At 56.1% G+C, this 20,091-nt stretch overlaps 1 protein-coding gene across 1 annotated transcript in view; it reads left to right on the top strand.

Annotated features, from left to right (window-relative positions):
* The window catches only part of LOC133350099 (tyrosine-protein kinase JAK2-like), a 95,430-nt gene that overhangs the window by 36,761 nt on the left and 38,578 nt on the right, over positions 1 to 20,091 (top strand). The window contains exon 3 of the mRNA XM_061564124.1: positions 9,621 to 9,744. Coding sequence (XP_061420108.1) covers positions 9,621 to 9,744 — 124 coding nt within the window. The remainder of the gene's footprint in view (positions 1 to 9,620; positions 9,745 to 20,091) is intronic.

Genomic DNA, 20,091 nt, shown 5'->3' with positions numbered 1-20,091 from the left:
CTGAAGAACTGGAGAAAAATCCCCGCACGATCACGCGGAGAACATGCAAACTCCAAATATACAGGCGTCTGGATCAAACCCACGACCTCCTGTATACCAGGCGAGGTCATTAACATCTCACCACCGTGGCGCAATCGCAATGTTGTGACTTCAATCCGGATTGTGGGGGTGCTAACTCGGCCCATCATTTTCCACCACTGGCTCTGCGGGGCTGTGAACGGAAGCTGAGCATCACTTTGACAGTCGCACTCCCTTGGGCCGCGGGTCGATGCGGTTTTGGTTCTCCTGTAATTGATGAAAATAAAACCAGTCTCTCAGGAATAATCAGTGGGGGGGGGGGGGGGGGGAAATCTCAAATGCCAGTCAGAAAGTCTGACTCATCCGTCACGACTGCAAGGCAGCTTGCTTGTGCAAGTTACGCACGCAAAGAAAAAGATCCTACATTTAGCCATGCAGATGGATGGCTGCAAGCGCTGTTTGCGAGCAACCATTAGGACCGTCGTGGCATGCGAGGCGGTGGTGTGGCCAGCACCTGGCGCTTGCGTGAGGATGAAGATGATCTTGGTGAGAACCAGGTTCAGATAATCATCCGGGTTCCATGTGCAGTGTGCTAACCACTGCGCCACCGCCACGCACAACGACAACAACAATAGCCATTGACCGCTGAGTGACGGTGATGTCACCGCGGGGCTTGTGCCAGGCTAGGTGCACTTTGAGGCCGTGCAAAGGTGTGGCTAGGCTTGCTGGCAGGAGGTCATGGGACAGACCCAGGTGTGTTGTGGGTTAATGGACCGAGGTGACGGACAGATGGCCATTAACCTGGTGAGACCGCTGCTCAGGAAAGCCCCGAGTAACAACGCACTTGAGGGGGTTCTCGCACGCCACTTCGGTCACAGAGGGTGGGATGGGGGGGATGGGAGGGAGAGGGGGGGTCGTTTGTTTGACCATACTTCACCGCGCCGGGTATAGCGGGGTGGCCGTTGCTGGGAATCGAACTCGGGCCGGCGGGTTCGCGGCGCCGCGCAGCGCTAACGTGTTGCCGAGAAATTGGAGATTGTTCAATTAACGGGCGGTGACGGGAAACGCAATGGATGACTCTCCTCTGCAGTTTGTTCATATTTTCCATTGACGGTTGCTTGGCTGTTCGTCGTGACGGGCTTAGATCAGTTTTGTGTATTTCAGGAGTCATCAGAAACTTGTAGCCTGCTTCCTATTTGCTTTGTCGTCGTTGTACTCGTTATATTTTTTTAAATTATTGCTTTTGTAATTTTTTTGAGAGTCCTCTGCCAGTCTCTTGAGCTTTCAAACTGGGTTCAACAAAATAAACGTGGGGGAAACCCAATGGTGTAATGTACACCGCGGAACCTGAGCGATGTGGCCAAGGGTCGTCGCCAGGCCACGGACGACCGAGCGGAGAGAGAGCGAGAGAGAGCCTCGGAGCGGATCGTTCACAATCGGTGAAATTACTCTCTCGTCAGCAAATTATTCGCGTGGGAAAACTTGGGCCAAAGCTTGTAAATATTTTTTGGTTTTCCGATTCGCTGAGAGGAAAAGAAAAAATATATAACCTTTCGACACGACTGCAACGATGGAATGACTAAATGAATAATAACAAGACGAGACATGTGTTACCACGAGAGACCTCTAAATATCGGCGATAATGGACCAAGCGTAAAGCCTGCGCCCATCAGCCAAAAGCCCCCGAGGACCGTCTCTTTTCGGAAATGTTTAAGTGTGCACGCCACGGCCCGGTTTCGACTTCCCTGCGCCTCATCGGCGGGGCGCGGCCCGTTAAACAAATGGCCCGCCGGGTCGCCTGACGTTGCCTGCTAGAGCACGCCGCGTCTCGCGTGGGGGGCCCAGGTTCTCGCGGGTCGCCCCGTAGCGTCTCGCGTGGGGGGCCCCGGTTCTCGAGACCGCACGTAGCGGCTCGGCACGTCTCCCCCTCAACGTGGGCGAAGGAGCGTGAGACGGCGAGGACCGTCCCTGCCCCCCCACCCCCTCCATGCGTGAGCGCGACGCTTCCCGGAGAGTTGATGGCGATAGAAAGCGGCTGGCTTTGTCCGCGGCGTCACCAACGACCCCCGCTCGCCCGTGCCGTCTCCACGGCCGTCGACGGCACCAGCGTCGCATGCTGCGCTTTCTGTGTGGTAAATATATATATAAAAATATATCTTTTTCGGGGGGGGGGGGGGGCGTTCAAAATCCACAGCTCCTAAAGCTCCTGCGTTAAATTTATTTTTCCCCGAAAACAAATCCAAGTGTTTTTAGTTGATCGCCCGGCTACATTCTGCAATTTCGGGCGAGCGTGGACGAGTAGGCCCCGAAGTCCCCTCGAGAAGGGCTCCTGAGAAAAAACAATCGGAGGCCCGTTCCGCCGGCAGTTGCTCATAGAAGGGTTTGCAGGGCTACACCTTTACCGCAATATTAAATCGAAACTATAAACAAAGCAATTTTTTAAAATGTTACCAGCGAAGACTCAATGAGCTTATGCAGCTCTTTTTCATAAGCGACCTGGCCACAAGAAATGGCCCAATGAGGTGGCTTATCACATGAAAATGTATAGCGGCCAAAATACTCTAGACGCGTGATTATAAATGTTGAGGGAAAAACCGCAGGACCCGGATAAGAATCCACGTGGCCACGGGGAGAGAGACGCGCAAACTCCAAATATACAGGTGTTGGAGAGTCGAACCCACAAACTCCTGTATAGCAGGCAAGGTAGTTAACATCTCTCCATCGGTCGCATGAAGCTTGGCCGTGTGGCGTCATGGTGCAGGGCTGGCTTCCTTTACGTTACAGCAAATTTGTCAATTCACTGCTAGATGAAGCACACGGAGCGAAAACGTCGGACGTGGTGCCATACAACGCGCGGTGCGACGGCAAAGATGCGTTGGAGCGCTGCTGTCGTATCTGCTCGTTAAGCTAACTGGCGGCAGTTTGAATTGCTCTACCGTGAGTTTAGAGGTGGTGACGGCTTGCGGGTAGGCTTTCATCCAGCAGTGGATAGATTGTCGCGACTGTTTCTGCTACTGACGACGACGATGACTTTGAACCGAACGGAGATAAAGAACAAAAATCCCCCGACATCATCGTGACCGATGCGAGTGTAGACAAATAAAAATAAGAATTTTTCGATTTAAAGCTTTCGTGACTGCAGGGATTCATCTTCTTGGTTCTTTCGGTAAAGTCACGTAGAATGGAAATAATAAAGTAATAAAAATAAAACATTAAATAATTCTCACGACGTTTCGGCCACAACGCAAGCAGCCGTCCTCAGGTGGAGAACAGGTCTGTCGAGAAGACAGTCTTAATGACACACCCCAGGCTTGGAGCGTCTATTTAAGCTGGGATGGAGGGGGGAAGAGCGCCTTGACAAAATAATTTGCATATCAAGAGGAATTTAGTATATTCCTGTTGAGAATTATTTTATTATGTTTTATTTTTATTATTTTATTATTTACAAAAATAAGAATCTCAAAGTCCCGTCAGGAGGAAGATAGATTTTGTCACACATCCTTTCAGTGAATGATGAAAACAAAAAATATCGGCCGAAAATATTAAATATTCGTGTTCCATCCACGTGAACGGTTTGGGCGCCGCGAGTCGTTATTTTTAAAACGCTCGGCGCCTCGCGATGCTCGCGGTGACTCTTGCCTGTGGCATGTGGCGATCTCGGTGTCAATTGCCCAACAGCAGCTTTGCCGATGACACGCAGAATACATGCACGAAGCCATTCAAAGTGTGTCACGATGAACAGCCGATCAACTGCCGATGGAAAATATTAGGACGAAGTAAGCCACCTGAAGTGTCCGCCCATCATTCCACCGGGGGGTCGTTAAAATAATCACCACTTTGTAAGGAAGTCGCGGTGGTCGTTGTATAAAGAAGTGCGTCCCTGGCATAGGATTGTGGAATTTCCGCCATTGTTTCAGGCCTGTAAAACAGGCGATGAGCATCGCCTCATTACGTTTATTTCTTTACCCTTTCGTTTAATTGGGAACTTTTTAGATAATTGGGAATGTATAGTGCACGCTGAGTTAATGTCCCCGCTCACTGCCAACGTCCGTGGCAAATTTCGCGGTGCCAGGTGCACGCTTGGGCCTTGCCAGCGACTATTACAATTCACGAAACCCGCTCCGCCGAGTGGGGTCCGGTCGAACTCCCAGCCGTGGCGGTGCCCCTCGGGATTAATTTCAGACGGATGTGTCCGGGCCGGCGACCCGAGACAATCTTCCCGTGCTCGGCGCACCACGAACTCGGCATTCCTCTTGCGTTGTCATCAACTCCGGTCTATGCCAGCGACATTGACAGCATCGCGTGATTTGGTGATGCCGCACTCTGCTGTAGGCCGCCACGCGTCCCTTTCTGCTCCTTCCTCCAGCGCTGCTCCACTTTGGAATTCCCTGGCTCCCATTGTCGTCTCTCTTTCCCGGTGCTTCTCTCTTAACCTTACTCGATTTCAAGAAGCACACTCAATCTTCATCTCTTGCACCTTCTTCGGCGCTGTTTGTTGGGGTTTTGGGGAGCTTTAAAGGGCCCGCGCTCGGCGACCCGTGATAAAAAAAAACGATTCCACCGTTTATGACCTCCGTGAAACAGGTGGGCAGGTCGCGTGTGGTGGGGTCAAGCGTGGGAAAAGTAGGCCAAGTACCCTCCCCGGAAGGGACTGTCTCTCCGGAACCACGGGGGGGGGGAGCGGCTCACTTCAAACACGCGTGGAAATTGGCCCGACCGCTCGCCGCCAAAAACACATTGGGCTCGGACGCGGGGAAGCAACGCGCCAGGGGGAAACGGCTGGCGGGGGCGGGAGCCGGGGGCCGCCCGCGTCACGTGCTCACGCGCGCATCGTCAGCCCCGTGGGTGCGGCGGAGGGGGGGTGGGGTCACGCCGGGCTGAGCGGCTGCCTGCTCAAATGGCCCCGGCGCGGGGTCGCCTGGTGCGTTCGCCTCCGCTGCCGCCTCCGCTGCCAAATCGGTGCCGTCAGGAAACCGCTGCGGGCGCCTCCGTGCGGCGACAGCACCGGCTCACGAGCCCCGGCTGCCGAGCCGATTCTCGTCGCGCGCTCGAGCCGTTTGGCACCCGAGAGCTTTCTCTCTGGTGCCGGGCGGTTTCGTGGCGGCGTGTCGTCGCGGACTTTCCGTTTTCTCCTGAGAGATGTTTTCCGTGGTGGCTGACTCGGCGCGAGAGCGAGCGGCGGTCACGAGCGGGGAGGTCGCGAGTTCAAATGCTGCGAGTTAAGAATGATAGTTTGCCGGGGGGAGGGTAGTGGGTTGTGGGTGGGGGGTTGACTCGGCCCTATCCGGTCCTCCGTCGTCGACACAAACGAGCAACCACCTTGGTCCACAACTGAACGGCTGTTTACATCTAGAAAGACTTGTTCCTGGCAAAGGAATGTTGAATTTCTACCGGCTATAGATCAGGGCTGTAAAAACGGGACACGAGTATCGCCATAATGTTAATTTGTGCAGGATATCACTATGACGTGTGTTTCTTTAGCGTTAACAAAAAAAACTGTGCGTGGAGCGGAGTGGATGGTGATCTGGAACGCGGAAACAGGAGCTGCCAAATACGATGAGAAAATGATTGTCGCACCCATTACAAGGCACGTCACTCGTTAGTTTTGCCCGCGACCAGATCATGGGCTGGAATGTGTGGTCTGGAGCGGCAGCAGCGAATCTAAATACGCCCTGTTCCGCTTTTAGAATAGACCTCCCCATTTGTGTCTCCAAGTAAACATTACCGTGTGGTTTTGGGAGGTAGCCAAACGCGCTCAGAGGTCGGCGTAACCGAGCGGGTGCTGCTGACAATATTGGGTTTGAGTCCAGGTCACAACCGTCCGTGATTAAACCGGTTTCTCAGGCGTAGAGAATGCATAAAAAAATCCCCATTATATAAAATTTGGTTCTGCACTTAATTTGGATGCGTTTCAGCTCTGAACATTTAAATCACAACTTTGACTGGCACGTAAAAAAAACATCGCTTTCTGCATAGCAGGGAGTGGGTGGACCAGATGTCACTTGAAAGGATTTCAGAGGTAGCGCTGTGATATCCGCTTCTGCTGGCCCAATGCTCTTCACAAAAACTCAACACATGTGTCAGCAGTGCTTCCGCCCTCAGGGTTGCACGACTCTGCGATATTTCCGAACGGATTCTCCGTCTCGTTGAGGTTTATCGGGGGGGAATGTTGATCGCAGAATAAAAGTTGGAAACCATCTTTGTTGCATTCCGTCAACCAATCGGTCTCCCCAGACCAACATTATCTGCCAGCAAACTCTGCGCCACCTTTAATACGTCGGCAGCATTTCCGTTTATGCAATCGAGCAAACAAAGCGCATCAACAGATGTCTCCTGGAACAATGCAAAAAAAATAATCGGGAGGTAAATTTTTAGTTTTTCGGAAATGTTTTCGGACGGAGAGTTTACTCGAAGGAGGCTCCGGGTCTCTCGCATGGCGCCTGCGTTGAGATGCTCGGGGTTGGACAGCGTTTGCCCACTATCTCCGGCCGCACACAAGAGTAGATAACCGCTACGAAGATGACGACCCAGTGGGAACCCAGCTTGGGTGTGAAGTTGTGTTGTTGTTACGGCATCGGCGCGAGGAAAACCGGCTTTGCCAAAACTCGCCGGCACGAAACCAGAGCTAAGACGACGATGCGTGAATACGCAAATTCGTGTTTTGCCCTGACAGCCGACCACTTTGTACTGGACTGTGTGAAGTTGCGTTGCCACTAGGAATTAAACCCCTACCCCCCGGTCCCTCTTCTGCTGTCTCCCCGCACCCAAGTTCCGAATCCTCAGGGAGTAAAGTAAAAATAAAAAAATGTTGGCGCAATATTTACACCGGGGGACAGGGGGGGGGGGTGTGGGGCCGGTGAGAGAGGACGGAGCGGAGCGGCAGGTTGTACAAAAGCAGCCAGCGGGCGCCCCATGTCGCCGCATCGTCGACGGTCCGACTCCAGTCGAACGCTCGCGGTCGGCCCCGTCGCGCTTCGTGTGCAGTTGCTCGGCGGGGGAGAGAGCCGTCGAAGAGCGCCGGCTCTCCGCCCCCCGCCCCCCCCCCCCGCGGCGAAGTGGCCGCCGCGAGGGGGGTCAACATCTCGAGCCACCCCGAGACGGAAAAACACATCGGCCCGCAGATCGTCGATTGCGTAATCACCGCCACACCCCCCCCATCACACCGGCTCCTCCACCCCCCACTCCACGCCCCCCCGCCCCCTCTCCCCTCTGTTAGAACAAATGTTTCTGAGGCCGCTTTCGACAGCGATGCACTTACGGCATCTGCTGCTGTTGTTGTTGTTGTCGTTAATTTCTGTGAAGTGTGGCGTTGCGGCATATTCCGTGCTTCGTAATCTTACGTCTGTGTTTGTTTTCGCGTCGATGTTCGATGCGGTCTGCTCCCCCCGCGCTTGTTTGAGCCTCTGGTCAACACCGGCGGCAGCCCTCGTGTCGCACGACTGATTCTGCTGATGAGCCCCAGGTGGTTGAAACCCCGTCCAGAGGTTGATTGCTTAAACAAACGTGATATATTGGTCAGGAAAGCCCATAGACCTGATGGATTACATTGCATTTGTATTCATTGTTGTACTCCTAACCTTCCATGCCTATGCCCCCTGCCTGACACTTGTACAGTTTCAATCCAGCAGTGGATCAACAAAGTCCCGCATTGCTTATCGATCGGCTATCGATATTGTCGCGGTCGAGGAGCCGGTCGTGTGTGCGGTGGCGTACAATGTGTGTACTCTGACACTTCTTCCGAGACGCCTGGCCGGTGCGGAAGAGTAGGCCAAGCGGCGTCTACGGAGGGACCCTCTAGAGCTCCCTCGGGCGGGGGGGGGGGGGGAGGTCCTCCCGTCGGCGAGCAAATTGCACGTCCTGCTCCTTGAAGTAGTCAATCGGTTCGCTGGCTCTCTCTCTCTGGTGATTTGTGCAGAAGGACCCGGCATTGAGACCGCCGCGACCTTTCTAAATGCCTCATTCTCGGCATTTCTGATGGCCGAGCGCGCACTGCATTTTCGACGATAAATCTCAAATTCCCCTCCCGTCCCCGACGGAGATGTATCTGGCCTGACGCTATCTCACCCGGCCGCTCACGTGTGCGGTTTGCGCCGCGTGGAAGGGTGGGTGGGTGGCTGCGGAGCTTTTTCAGGCGCACGTGGAATCCACGGGGTGCTTCCTTCACTTTTGTTTCTTGAGGCTCCCTTTCTCAAAAGTCTCCCGAAGGGTGAATCCTTTTGCTGGAATCCGGGGGCCGATGTTGCCGGCGGGCGGCGGGGGGGGGGGTGGCGATGTTGGCCAAGGGGGGGGGAGTGGTATGCACATACCGTTTAGAATGCGCCACGAAAGCCGCGTTGGTCTCACGGCGTTATAATTCACGCGGTGCGACCGGTTGCATGCACGGGGGGGGAGGTGGGGGGGAGAGGTGAGGCATCCACGCCACCGCGTCCCCGGACCGTCGCCGCAGGGCAGACGGACGCGCCGCGGATGCCGAGGGGTCAAGGGTCGCGCTGCACCGCTGCCGCTTGGCCGGCGAGCAAATCGGAGGGCAGGGCGGGCGTCCGCTTGTTTTCGCGTCCAGAAGTTCTAATCAGCCGAGCGCAGCAGCTCGCACGCGGTTGGTTCCTGCGGTTGTGCTGTTGGGTGTGGGTATTGGGCATGTAACATTTACCCCCTCCCCACCGCCCCCCCTCCCCCCCGCTACCCGCAGAGAGGCACGGCAGCAGGGGGGGGAGTGCCCAAGAGGGACAGTTGAGCCGCCAAATTCTTCGGGGCCGGTTTGTCCGTCATGGGCCATTTAAAAAAATATATTTCAGCAATGTTGTAAAAGTGAATAAGTGGACATCCTCGACGTTTCGTTTGGGATACTTTTTATTTTAATGTTGATTTTAAGCTTTCGTGACTGCAGGAATCCATACTCTTAGGTTCTTTCGGTAAAGTCACGTAGGTAGAAAATAATAGATCACGACGTTTCGATCGCAACGCACGCAGTCGCCTGATGACCATTGCTTGCGTTGCGATCGAAACGTCGTGCTGTCTTATTTTATTCTACCTACGTGACTTTACCGAAAGAACCAAAGAGTATACTTTTTATTTTCTTTCTATCTTTCGCTTACAGGGAAGTGTTCACGCTCCTGCAGATTACAACTGTAACGGTGACGATCGTTCGCAGGCCGCTTGGCTTTTCGGGCCTTTGGGCCTCTGCTCAGCCACCGTGATGAAAAAAAAATACTTTGCGCACGCTGCCCCAGCGGCGGTGTAACGATCAGCACTCCGCTGCTGGCAATACAGAGGTGGCCGGTTCGACTCCATCTCCATGCGCGGAAGTTGAAACAATGGGACGAGTTTCGTACAATCTCCCTCCCCCCCCCCTTACCGCCTCTGTCCACCCAGCCGTACGAATGGGTGCATCGCAGTTAAGTCCACGATCGACAGGCCACGCGCACGCCCGGGGTGAAGTGTGGCTACGCCCGCGTCGGTCCGGTTCGCGTGGAAGACTAGGCCAAAGCACCCTGTCTCGAGCCTAGGCTCCTTCCGCCAGCGGCGCGGCGAGCGAGCGAGCGATGGCGGAGGCTGAGCGGACGCGGTGACGTTGACGCGGCGCCTCTGTGCTCCCTCCGCAGACATCCTGCTGATGTACCACAGCCTCTTCGCGCTCTCCAACGAAGACGGGGCCCTCTGGTATTCCCCGAGTCACAACTTCAAGGTCGAGCCCTCCGCCTCGGTCATCGTCACCTTCCGCATCCGGTGAGACTACTCCTCCAGCCCCCCACCCCCGAACGCGCGTCTCCAACTAAACACAACAAAACAATATGTATGTACATAATAACAAATCCGGCAAGCCAATGGATCAGTGACTATTCTGTTAACAAAGTTGGGTTAGTGAAAACCAGTGGGCGGTGTCGGGGGGGGGGGGGAGCGCTGGTGGAGGCAGCTGCATGGATACCGTGCAGGATAAAAAAAAAGTGCCTTCCGTACAGGAGTAAAACGTGAAACGAGCACCTTGCGTGAATGCTGACGTCGCGTGGACGAGAGGCGTGGACACGCGGACTCTCTCTCTGTGTTGTGACCTCGACAACATGGGGGGGGGAGGGGGGCAGTCGCCAACCACGTGGTTAGGGGGTTTTGTATATTTCTTTGAGAGTGTGTGAAGTGTCCTCTCAGACAAGACACATGGACACGGAGACAGAAAGCCACAATATTCCCCAAGCAAGGCGTTGTGCAGTAATAATTGTCACCGTTGACGGAGCGTGGTGGTGGCTCTTCATGGCTCTGGGTGGCTCTGCGTGGCCCTGTCGTTCTGCTTGACTCTGCTGACGCCGAGCGCGTACGTCTGGCCGCCGCCATGCGGCACACAAATCACACTCCCACCCCCCCCCACCGAGAAACCACCGCGACGTGAGCCATGAATACGTCCATTACCAGGCTGACTGCCGCAGGTGCTCACAGCAGCCAGAGAAACGCGGCGCGCATTGGCAGCTCGCTAAAAATCGCACGCAACTCGAACAAAAATGAATCAGTCTCTTACACTCATCGCTACCTGCGAGGGATGCACCCGTACCACAGGTTGGGAACTGCTGTTGTAGCAACAACAATAAAAACAAACTCTCTTTGAATTGACGCCGAAAACCTAGCCTGGCACGGGGGTGGGGGGCACGGGCTCGTGAACCGGAGTCGGGGAGGGGGCACATCCCCATGTACGGGACACGGCAGCCCGGCCTTAAGATAGTCCTGAGTCCTGGCAGCGTCGCATTGCAGCGATCTGGGCGCTGGGCGCACACGCCGAGCGTCGCGTGAGTCAGCGCCTGTTTTATATCTGGGTTAAAGTAACACGTGCGTGTGTGTGTTCGTGTGTGTACATGTGTGCGTGTGTGTTCGTGTGTGTACATGTGTGCGTGTGTGTTCGTGTCTGTACGTGTGAACATGTGTGTGGGGAGCGGTGGCGTGGCAGGTTACCGCGCTGCGCTACGAACCTGGCGCCGACCCGAGTTCGAATCCCGCTCGCGACCGATAACAGTGGCGAAAAGATTGAACCCGTCCCGGGCCTCCCCTAGGTCGACTCGGCCTTAAATGAGTATCCGGTGCGGTGGGTAGACATTGTCACCGAGGACACAAATGCGGCCGGGCGTGGTGTTAGCTACCACCCACGCCTCGTGTGCCGAGCAAGCCTAATAGGTGCTCACTAACAGCCGTTGACCCAACAGTCTGTTAGAAGCTGCGGGGGGGGGGTGATCTTTGTATTTGTGGAGAGGGCTCGCGCGTAGTTTTTCCCCATTTCCAACGCTAATGTCCACATTTGTGCTTGAGGCCAAAGATCGTTCATCGGCGCGGCAATCGGATGCGCTTACTTTCATTCTCGCAGCTGGAATTCGGCAAAAATGAAGTGAAATTACGTTTGGGGGGGTTTTAATGTTTTCGTAAAGTCACCAGTCGACTGCGCCTGAGGGCGCGGTTCAACCGCATCCCGGAGTCGAACCCAGGGAACTCCGTCCGCGGCGTGGCGCTCTGACCTCCGGAGCCACGCGGCCATCACTTTAGAGCTCAGTTGAAGGGGGCACGGAGAGGAGGGGAGGCGAGGGGTGAGGGGGGGAGGTCTCCTGGGTCAGATGTCTGCTTAGAGGAGAGAGGTTCACGTTGCAAGTTTACTTTGTTTGAGCACGGGGAGATGTCGCCAAACGAGACTCGCTTGCAAATGAGTCGCAGATGAGTCTTCATTTGCTAGTGGCACCTGGGTCACCAGAATGACAAAGGGCAAAACAATGAAAGTCTCACAGTCATTAAGCAAATAGAAATTTGAGCAAAACACAAACGACGGTGTCTAATGATAAATCGTAAATATTGCACAAACGGGAGAGTTTTTTTGATCGGTGTGTTTCGTGTAGATGACCTGCTAAACTATAAACTGTTAACACATTTTTTTTTTGGAACCAGGTAAGGCCCACTGAGCTGTGTAGCTTTTTTTCGGAAGCAACCTGGCCACAAATGACAGCTTATCGAAGCGTCTTACCGCGCGTGGACGTTTCTATCAGCAGCCAAATACACATTGAAGGCGTGTTTCTCAATGTGGGGGGAAAAAGCGGAGGAGCCGGAGAAAAAGCCACGTGGCCACGGGGAGAACGAGTGAGAGCAACCGGGACGGAGTCTCGTTTACAAGTGTGACCTGGGTCTCCGGAAGAACAAAAGCAAACCAATTAAATTAAAGGACGGGGATATACGTATGCGTGTTGAACTTTTTTGGCACCCCACGTAGCCAACCGTGCTAATCGGAGGTGCAGGAATGGAAGCGAATAGGACGTGGGAGAATATAAATCGACTGTGTCATACGACGAGCAATTTAAAACGTTTGCACCGCGAGAGGAGGAGAGGAGGAGAGGGGGACGCGTGCGCGGAGGTGGATGGAGGCAGCCGTGCGGATGAGCGGATAGGGCTGTTCTAGAACCCCACAAGTGGTGGCGGAGAGAGAGGAGCGACCTCCCCGTGACGCTTGAGGACCCCGGACGAAATCGCCTCTTGGCGGAAACCGCGATTCAAGCCCGGGGTTAAGATTGTCTCTACTTGGCCTCCCCGAACCAGCTGGCCGCCTGATATCCCCCCACGCATTACTCCCGAGGTTGAGAGAGAGAGAGAAAAGCAAGCCGTACAATGCGGCACTGTCACGGCACCTCGCAGCAGCTGGTGCTGCAAGGCGGTTTCGAGGGTTGCGACGAGGGCGCGTGGCCGTTGTCGGACGCGGTGAACGACGGCGAGTTTGTTCCGAGCTTTCGTCACGGACTTGCGGCTGACGGGATTCGCTCGCCGCGCGGAAGGGGACGGAGAGAGAGGAGGGGAAAGCTTCGCAGTGAGTTTTAGCCCGACCGTGGACTCCGCCCGGCCACAGAGACCCGCGTAGAGACCCGCGTAGAGACCCGCGTAGAGACCCGCGTAGAGACCCGCGTAGAGACCCGCGTAGAGACCCGCGTAGAGACCCGCGTAGAGACCCGCGTAGAGACCCGCGTAGAGACCCATGTAGAGACCCACGTAGAGACCCACAGACTACAGGAGAGTGGTTCCCTCTACTCGAGTGCCGCTCCCCTCTTGGGCTCGAGCCGGCGCGGCGAGGTTAGCAACTGGGGGGGCGCGGGGGGGGGCAGCTGTGGAACTGGGGCAACTGCGGTCCACGTTCTCTCGCACAGAAAGGTCACGCCGGGTAACCCCGCTCACAAGGCGGAGGGGTTGGTGAATTGTCTCGAGGGACGTTGTGACATCATTTGCAAGGATATGCGCCTGCTGTGCGTGGGTGTCGATGTGAAAAATACACCTCGGGGCGAAATGCAAATAAAACATTACCCAGCGCTGAATGAATGTGATCACGATAATCACGACCTTTTGTCAGTCCGCTGCTGGATGAAGACGTCCGCACTATGTGCAGTAGGTCGCGGTGGGGGGGGGCTGCTTTTTGACCACTCATTGCCGTCCGGGTCTCGGTCGTCGGGTTAGATTTGGCGAGGCCCGTTGAGCCGGGAAGCTCTCTTTCCAGCGACGACCGTGCCGGAAGGTGGAATCGCGCCGGCGACGCCGCGGGTTTGCGTGGCCCGCGTGTACTGGCCGTCATGGCACGGCAATGGGCTTATGGCCTCCGGGGAGGCTATACGTTCAGGTGTTTCACGAGTGTGGAAACGGAGCCCCCCCCTCCTCCGTGTGAGCGCCGTGTAAAACTCCCTCGGGCAACGCTGCGGTAAAACAGCGGGCGGCGCTTTATTATAGACAGACGGCGAAGCAGGAGCGGTGGCATTTGGGGCGGGGGGGTGGGGGGCTGACGACACCGTTTCGTTTTGTCACTTTGAATGCCCGGCAAAACAATCTCTCCATCGCGTACGTGCCCACCCCCCTGCCATCCCCCACACCTAACCCCGCTCGCCCACTGCGGTTGCGCTAATTAACCATTGGCGTCCAACAAACAGCTGTATTGCAATTAATCCGCTGAATAATTTGCCACTTAATGGGCGTGTGGCGGGGTGGTGGGGCCGGCAGGGTGGGGTGCGTGACGCGCCGATGGGGCTGCTGCTGCTGCTGCTGCTCCGGGTGACTGTGGCGGCCGCTCCGAATTGTAGACAAGAGGGCAGCAGGCCAAGGCTGCGCTGCACTCCGCTCCTCCTCCTCCTCTTCTCTTCTTCTTTGCCGCATTCGCAGACGGTGACTGGAGAGTTCCTAAAGTCGCTGTGGCGTTGCCGTGGAGCTTTCTATATATATATAAAAAACAACACCACCCCGCAGTCAATGTGGGATTATTTTTTAGTTTCATCTCCCCCCCCCACCCCCCCCCGCTGATCGAGGTGGTGCTGCTCACTGGTGGAAGCTCCACATTACTATGATGGGGACGAGTCTATCCGTAAGACCACTAATATTGACTCCCCCCGGGGCACTCGTTATTATTCACCCCGACACGGGGACGTTGCGCTGAGTGGGCCCCCCGCCAATCAGGATTCGATCGCGAGTGGCCGTTCAGTGGAGCATCGCGGGTAAAGAAAATATGAGCGGAGCTTCGTTCCGTCTCCGCGTACGAATAGAGGTATGTGCGAGTCCACAGGCCTCTTGGCGATCCACGCTGACATTACCCCAAGCTGCATGTGAAACCTCATGGCGGGACCCTGGGGTCCCATAAGCCCCCGGCTCTCGCGTAAACTGCGTTGTGACGTCATTTCATGTCTGTTGAAGGCGAACGACACGGCGATCTATTCCTCTCGACGAGCTCTACACGACGAGCTAATCGAAGTTTCAAAGTTTTGTTTCTTCCGCGCATTCGTCCTCGCTGCTGCGCTTTGACGACACGACAACAGAACGATCCGCGCCAGGTGGGTCGCGGCGTTTATGTGCGCGGTGGGACGGAGTCGCCGAAAATAAATCAATTAATTGCGATTTTGACCTCCGTTTATTTGGGTACCCGGGGTCCCGCCATGAGGTTCAATTGTTGCAGCGAGCAAACCCTGGGCCTGCGTTGAGAGTCTGGCTCTCACGAGCACGGCTCGGGGCTTGTGAAACAATGCCCTGCTGGCTTACCAGATGTTACTGGCAAGAGCACTCCGTCCCCGCGATAGGGGCCCCTGTTCAACGCACAAAGCGGCATTGTGGACAAACTCATGATGCGTTTTCCCGTGGAGCGCTACGGTTAAGAATCAACGTGTTTCCGCACGTGGATTTAGCCTGTTGGCTCGCGCATACTCATATTGTCCAGCAGCATGTGTTTATTCAAGCAAACTGTAAAAAAGAACTTCCAAAAAATGTTTGCTGCTCCCGTTGCCACGGCGCGTCGTCACCGTCACGTCGCCGTGCGGCTCTCCGATGCGTTTTCGGGTCGTACCGCCCCCCCCCCCCCCCCCCCCATCTTCCGGGCATGACGTCCGACGTTTTGCGCCACGTGCCGCTGGGAGTTTTTCAGGCACCGAGGAGGAGCGAAGCGTCGGACAACGTGCCCGAACAACGGCGCGGCGCGACGCGAAAGCACCGTGGGAGAGAGCGAGTGGGAGTTTTCGGAGGCGGCGGAATTCCTTCCTTCCCCTCCCTCCGTGGAGCCGAACGTTCTAATGAGGTCCCTCCGATCCCTCCTTGCCTGTGCAGACGGTCACGTGACTTCAGAGGCTTTCGGCCGGCGGGAGGCCCTCTTTTGGGTGTGGCTGAAATGTCAGCACCTGTTAAAATAAAGATTAGGACACGGGGATAAAAACAGAAAATCGTATAATCCTCGGCGCTGTTTTCTTGCATTAATGGCTCGCGATTTCTGTGGCCGCTGCAAGCGGGATTGCCAAGGCGGCCCCCTTTTGTATTCGGCGGCAGCGCGGAGACCAGCGAGGTCACGTGCAGGCCTCCCGCGGAGCTCACGTGCGGCCCCTCCCCCCGCTGCCCCCGCCCCTCTGGGTGTACATCCCTGCCTGGGTCAACTGAGTTCCACCGTGGAGCCGCGCGCTGGTCGCACCGTTATCGTCGCAACGCTATCGTCGTCCTCTCTCGGGTGCGCTGCCCCCCCCACCTTTGGCTGCCGTTCCACCGCTTAGTCTCGCCCGCCGGCCATCATCGATGCCTTGTGGCGGCAAGGTCCTGCCCCCTGCCCAAGGCCTCTTAGCCGCAGCGTACGTTCTCTAATCCGAGTTGCTCCTCCACCACAAAGCGTGGGGGGGTGGGTGGGGGGCTCGTGGTTACAAGGGCGTGAGTTCAAATCCCAGCCTGGGTCTATGCCGTCTCTTCATCAGCACCACCACCACCACCGTCGTCGTCATCATTGTTTGTCTGGCAGTCGTAGATTGAGCCACCGCCTTCAGGAAATGGCAGTCCACAATTGGATTGTTGGATCCATCTGTGCGGCTGTTTGAGAGTTTTGCCAGGAAGTTTGCTTGGTCGTGGGTTTTCTCCACGTTCTCCAGTTCCCTCCCCACCAGAAGTCGTGACTGGAAAGAGCCAAAACGTCCAACTGTAGCAGGACCCTCCTGCAAAAAGAGGTCCTGAGACTCGGTGAGGCTCTCTCCTAGCTAGGTAAATATAGGGAATGGTTATTATTACCCGTGTATCATAAGCCAGACTAGTTGGTGTAAGACAAACCGTTATTGTGTTTGTTTTGACTCTGGACAGACTTGGGGGCCCGCCATTGAAATGAAGGTGGAATATCCATCACCGCCTTCCTAATAAATACACCAATGTCGAATCAATTTTGTTGGCCCAACGATCCACGCTTACCGAGTTAGGACCAACAACACAGATGTTCGCAGTCCAAAGTTAGAGGTGCCCAGGGGAGGCTAGGCGTGCGTGTGCTGATGAGCGGTAGCGGCAGTATGCGGCCCCCTGTAGTCGGTTATTTGTGTGCTTATTATTTGTGCTTGTTTTTCGTGTCGCTGCAAGGGCCGCCACCCTATTGATCAGCTTGAGATCACACCGAGATAAATTCTGCATTTCCTGGCAAAACGGCTTGTTTACAAGTCACAGCCTCCCTCCCTTCCTCCCTCCCAATCCACTGCTGGATGAAAGCTTTCCCAAGCCACCGCCACCTCTCGCGCTGCTGCTGCCGTTGCGATGCAGCCGGGCCCCAGCTACAGACCGCTCCGTCTCTGCTGCTGTTGTGGTGGTGTTGGTGGTGTTGGTGGTGTTGGCAGTTGCGGCGGTTGCGGCGGTTGCAGTGGTTGCGGCGGTTGTTGTGGTGGTTGCGGCGGTTGTGGTGGTTGCGGCGGTTGAGGTGGTTGCGGCGGTTGTGGTGGTTACGGCGGTTGTGGCGGTTGTGGTGGTTGCGGCGGTTGTGGCGGTTGCGGCGGTTGCGGCGGTTGCCGTGCTCCCCGGAACATTCCCCCGGTTTGGCTGCTGCTCCGACGCCGGGCCTCGCCCAGCGGCCTCCATCCCTTCTCGCGGCACGCTCCCCGGCACGTGAGCCGCTTGCGTCTCTGAACGGCGACAGTTATGGATGTAACGCGGGCGCGTTCTGTAATCTGCCCGCTCCTCTCTCGGTCTCCCGGCGCAATCCCTCGCGTGCATCTCTCCCCGTGCTTCCTTGCGCGCTTCAGAGCTCTTATTTGTTGTTGTTGTTGTTTATTAATTCTATCGTTTCGTCTGGAAGATGCCTCGAGACGGAACGTCTCAGTTGCACGGCTGTCCCCTACCCCCTCCCCCTGCTTTTCACGTCCACCCGCTCCATCGTGTTCCGTTGTGTGTCCCACGTTCGTGATCTGTGTCGTGGTAGGTCATCTGCAAGAACGCGCGCGCGCACGCACACACCGATAAAAAAAAAAAACTCCCTCGCTTGTTCAATGTTTTCGAGTCATCATCGGACGACTCGGGATTTCTTATTTGCTTCATGGGCTGTTACTTTTTAATTTAGTTAATTCCTTTCGCTTTTTGTCATTTCGTTGGCCCCCGGGTCGCCCTTGCAAAGGTCACGCACGAGTTCTCAGCCGGTGCCCCAGAACGGGCGTGAGCCCTGGACACACTCGCTTCGTTTGGGCACTTCACCGGCAACGGTGCCGGATGCCACGGTGTAGGCGCGACGGGCGACGTTCCTGCACGCCGGCAAAAACGCCAGGCGGCACGGCGGCGAAGCGATCGTCCCCGCGCATGCCGCTCCGAGAGCCGGGGGTCGTGACGCCGGGTCGTTGCGGGCGCGCGGAGCGAGCGGTGGCGCGCGCTCGCTCCTTGTGCAACGCGAAGCTGTTTCCTGAACTGCGCACAAGTGGAGTCCGTGTGCTTCCTGCCGATAAGGTCGTGTCGGGGGCGGCTCTGACGGCGTTGGGACCGGGCGATAACGGAGCCCACGGTTCCCCCCCCCCCCCCCCCCCCCTTAGCCTAGACTGCCCTCTAACATCTGGACTACATAACGGCAGTGGCTTCACAGGCCTGGCCCTTTGCTGACGAGACCCAGAATGTTGAAACCGGTCCTTTTGCTCGTAACAGCAGTGAATGCCGAGACCGCTCCTTTGTTTATGGATGAGTGTTGGAGCGCTTTGTGTGCGAGGAGGTGCGGAGAAGCCGGAGAAAACCCCACCACGCATTTGTGTGGAAGGGTAACACTCCAAGCTCCGCACAGGTGGATTCGATTCGAGAATACATTGCTAGTCTTCCATCGCAATGGCGGTGACGATAATGATAACGATGGCGATGATGATGATGATGATGACGCTTTGTTGACCCAGACTGGGATTTGAATTTGCAGATCTTGTCTGTAGAATAACACTCAAAACTTCAGACAGATCAATTCACGTGCGGTGCCACTGCACTGCGGGCAAGGATGGCTGGCATATGGGGGACACGGGATAGGTGGGGAGCACGGGATAGGTGGGGGGCACGGGAAAGGGGGGGGCAGTCTAGTGTGGGATGGGGGGGGGGGCAGGCGTGGGCACGGAGGGGCACGGACAGATTCCGCGGCCAGTCAGTGAGGTGAACGTTGATCTTTTGCGAGCGCCGGGCAGAGAGCGACTCCGAGTGAATGGCAGTGGTGGGGGCACTGCGCTGGGGGTGGGGGGGGGGGGTCGCGGGCAACTGTCCCGCCCAACTGTCCCGCCCCCCTCCCCCTTCGGTGTCCGCCACTACTGTGGCCGATTGTGCGATTCCCCCAAATGCTTTTGTGCGGAATTTGACTCTAATCCCGCGAGCTTTGGGTGTTTTTTTTTTTAAACATTACAATGGAGAGCTGGCGCTTAGCCCTGGCACAATTGCACACACGCTCATTCATTCTCGGACGCTCTCCCCTCGCTCTCCCCTCGCTCTTTCAGATGAAGAACGAGTTCACCCGAACTGTGTACGCCATGCATGGACGCGCACATATGCACACGTGGTTACGCAAAGGCAAACCCACATACGCATGCATGCAATAAAGACAACGATCCCCTGTATAGCCTTTGGCACACTGTTCGGGCAAGTGCTGTTAGCGATCACCACGGCACGGCACACGATGGGGTGGTGTGGCCAATATCACTCACGGCCACCTTTATCTCCCCAGTGCGATGTTTTCACACAGCTGCAACTCTTAAGGTTGAGTTGACCAAGGAGAGGCCCAGAACCGGTTAAAAATGTTTACCACCGTTATTGTTTTTTTGAGCGAGAATTGATATTAGTTTTGCCGGGTTCGTAGTGCAGTGTCCGAACCACTGCTCCACCGTCCCCCACTACCGCACGTGCGCACACACACACGTGAGCACACAAACAGGCAACGCACACACACACCCACCCACACGCACACGGTTGGGCCAGCGCACAAGCACGCACACGTACGCTTGCATGCATTCGCGCAGAAGAGAGAAAAAAATAACGCGCCCACACGCACGCGCGCACAGGCGCACGCACGCACGCACTTCCTCTACGACTTTTTTTTTAAAGGAACCCATTTAATTCGGACTCGGCAACTGCAGTAAACCGTGTGTGTGGGGGGGGGGGGGGGCGCGTTTCACTTTCAGCACGGTTTACAGTAAACGTCCCGTTTCCTTCCATTGTCGTCGCCAGGAGGCTTTCGAGCCCCTTCCTCACTCTCTCTTTCTCTCCTTTGCCCCGCACACAATAATTTTAATTCGTAAAGCGCCCCGAAAACAATCGTTCTCGGGGCGCACGGGGCGGGCGGGGGGCTGGCCACCGAGCGAGGAGGATGCGTTT

The sequence above is a fragment of the Lethenteron reissneri genome, chromosome 4 (genome assembly GCF_015708825.2).
Source record: "Lethenteron reissneri isolate LAM-NWPU_2019-01 chromosome 4, ASM1570882v1, whole genome shotgun sequence".
In the NCBI taxonomy this organism is placed as follows: Eukaryota; Metazoa; Chordata; class Hyperoartia; order Petromyzontiformes; family Petromyzontidae; genus Lethenteron; species Lethenteron reissneri.
Note: the sequence above shows the minus strand (reverse complement) of the source record. Positions and strands in the feature narration are given on the sequence as shown.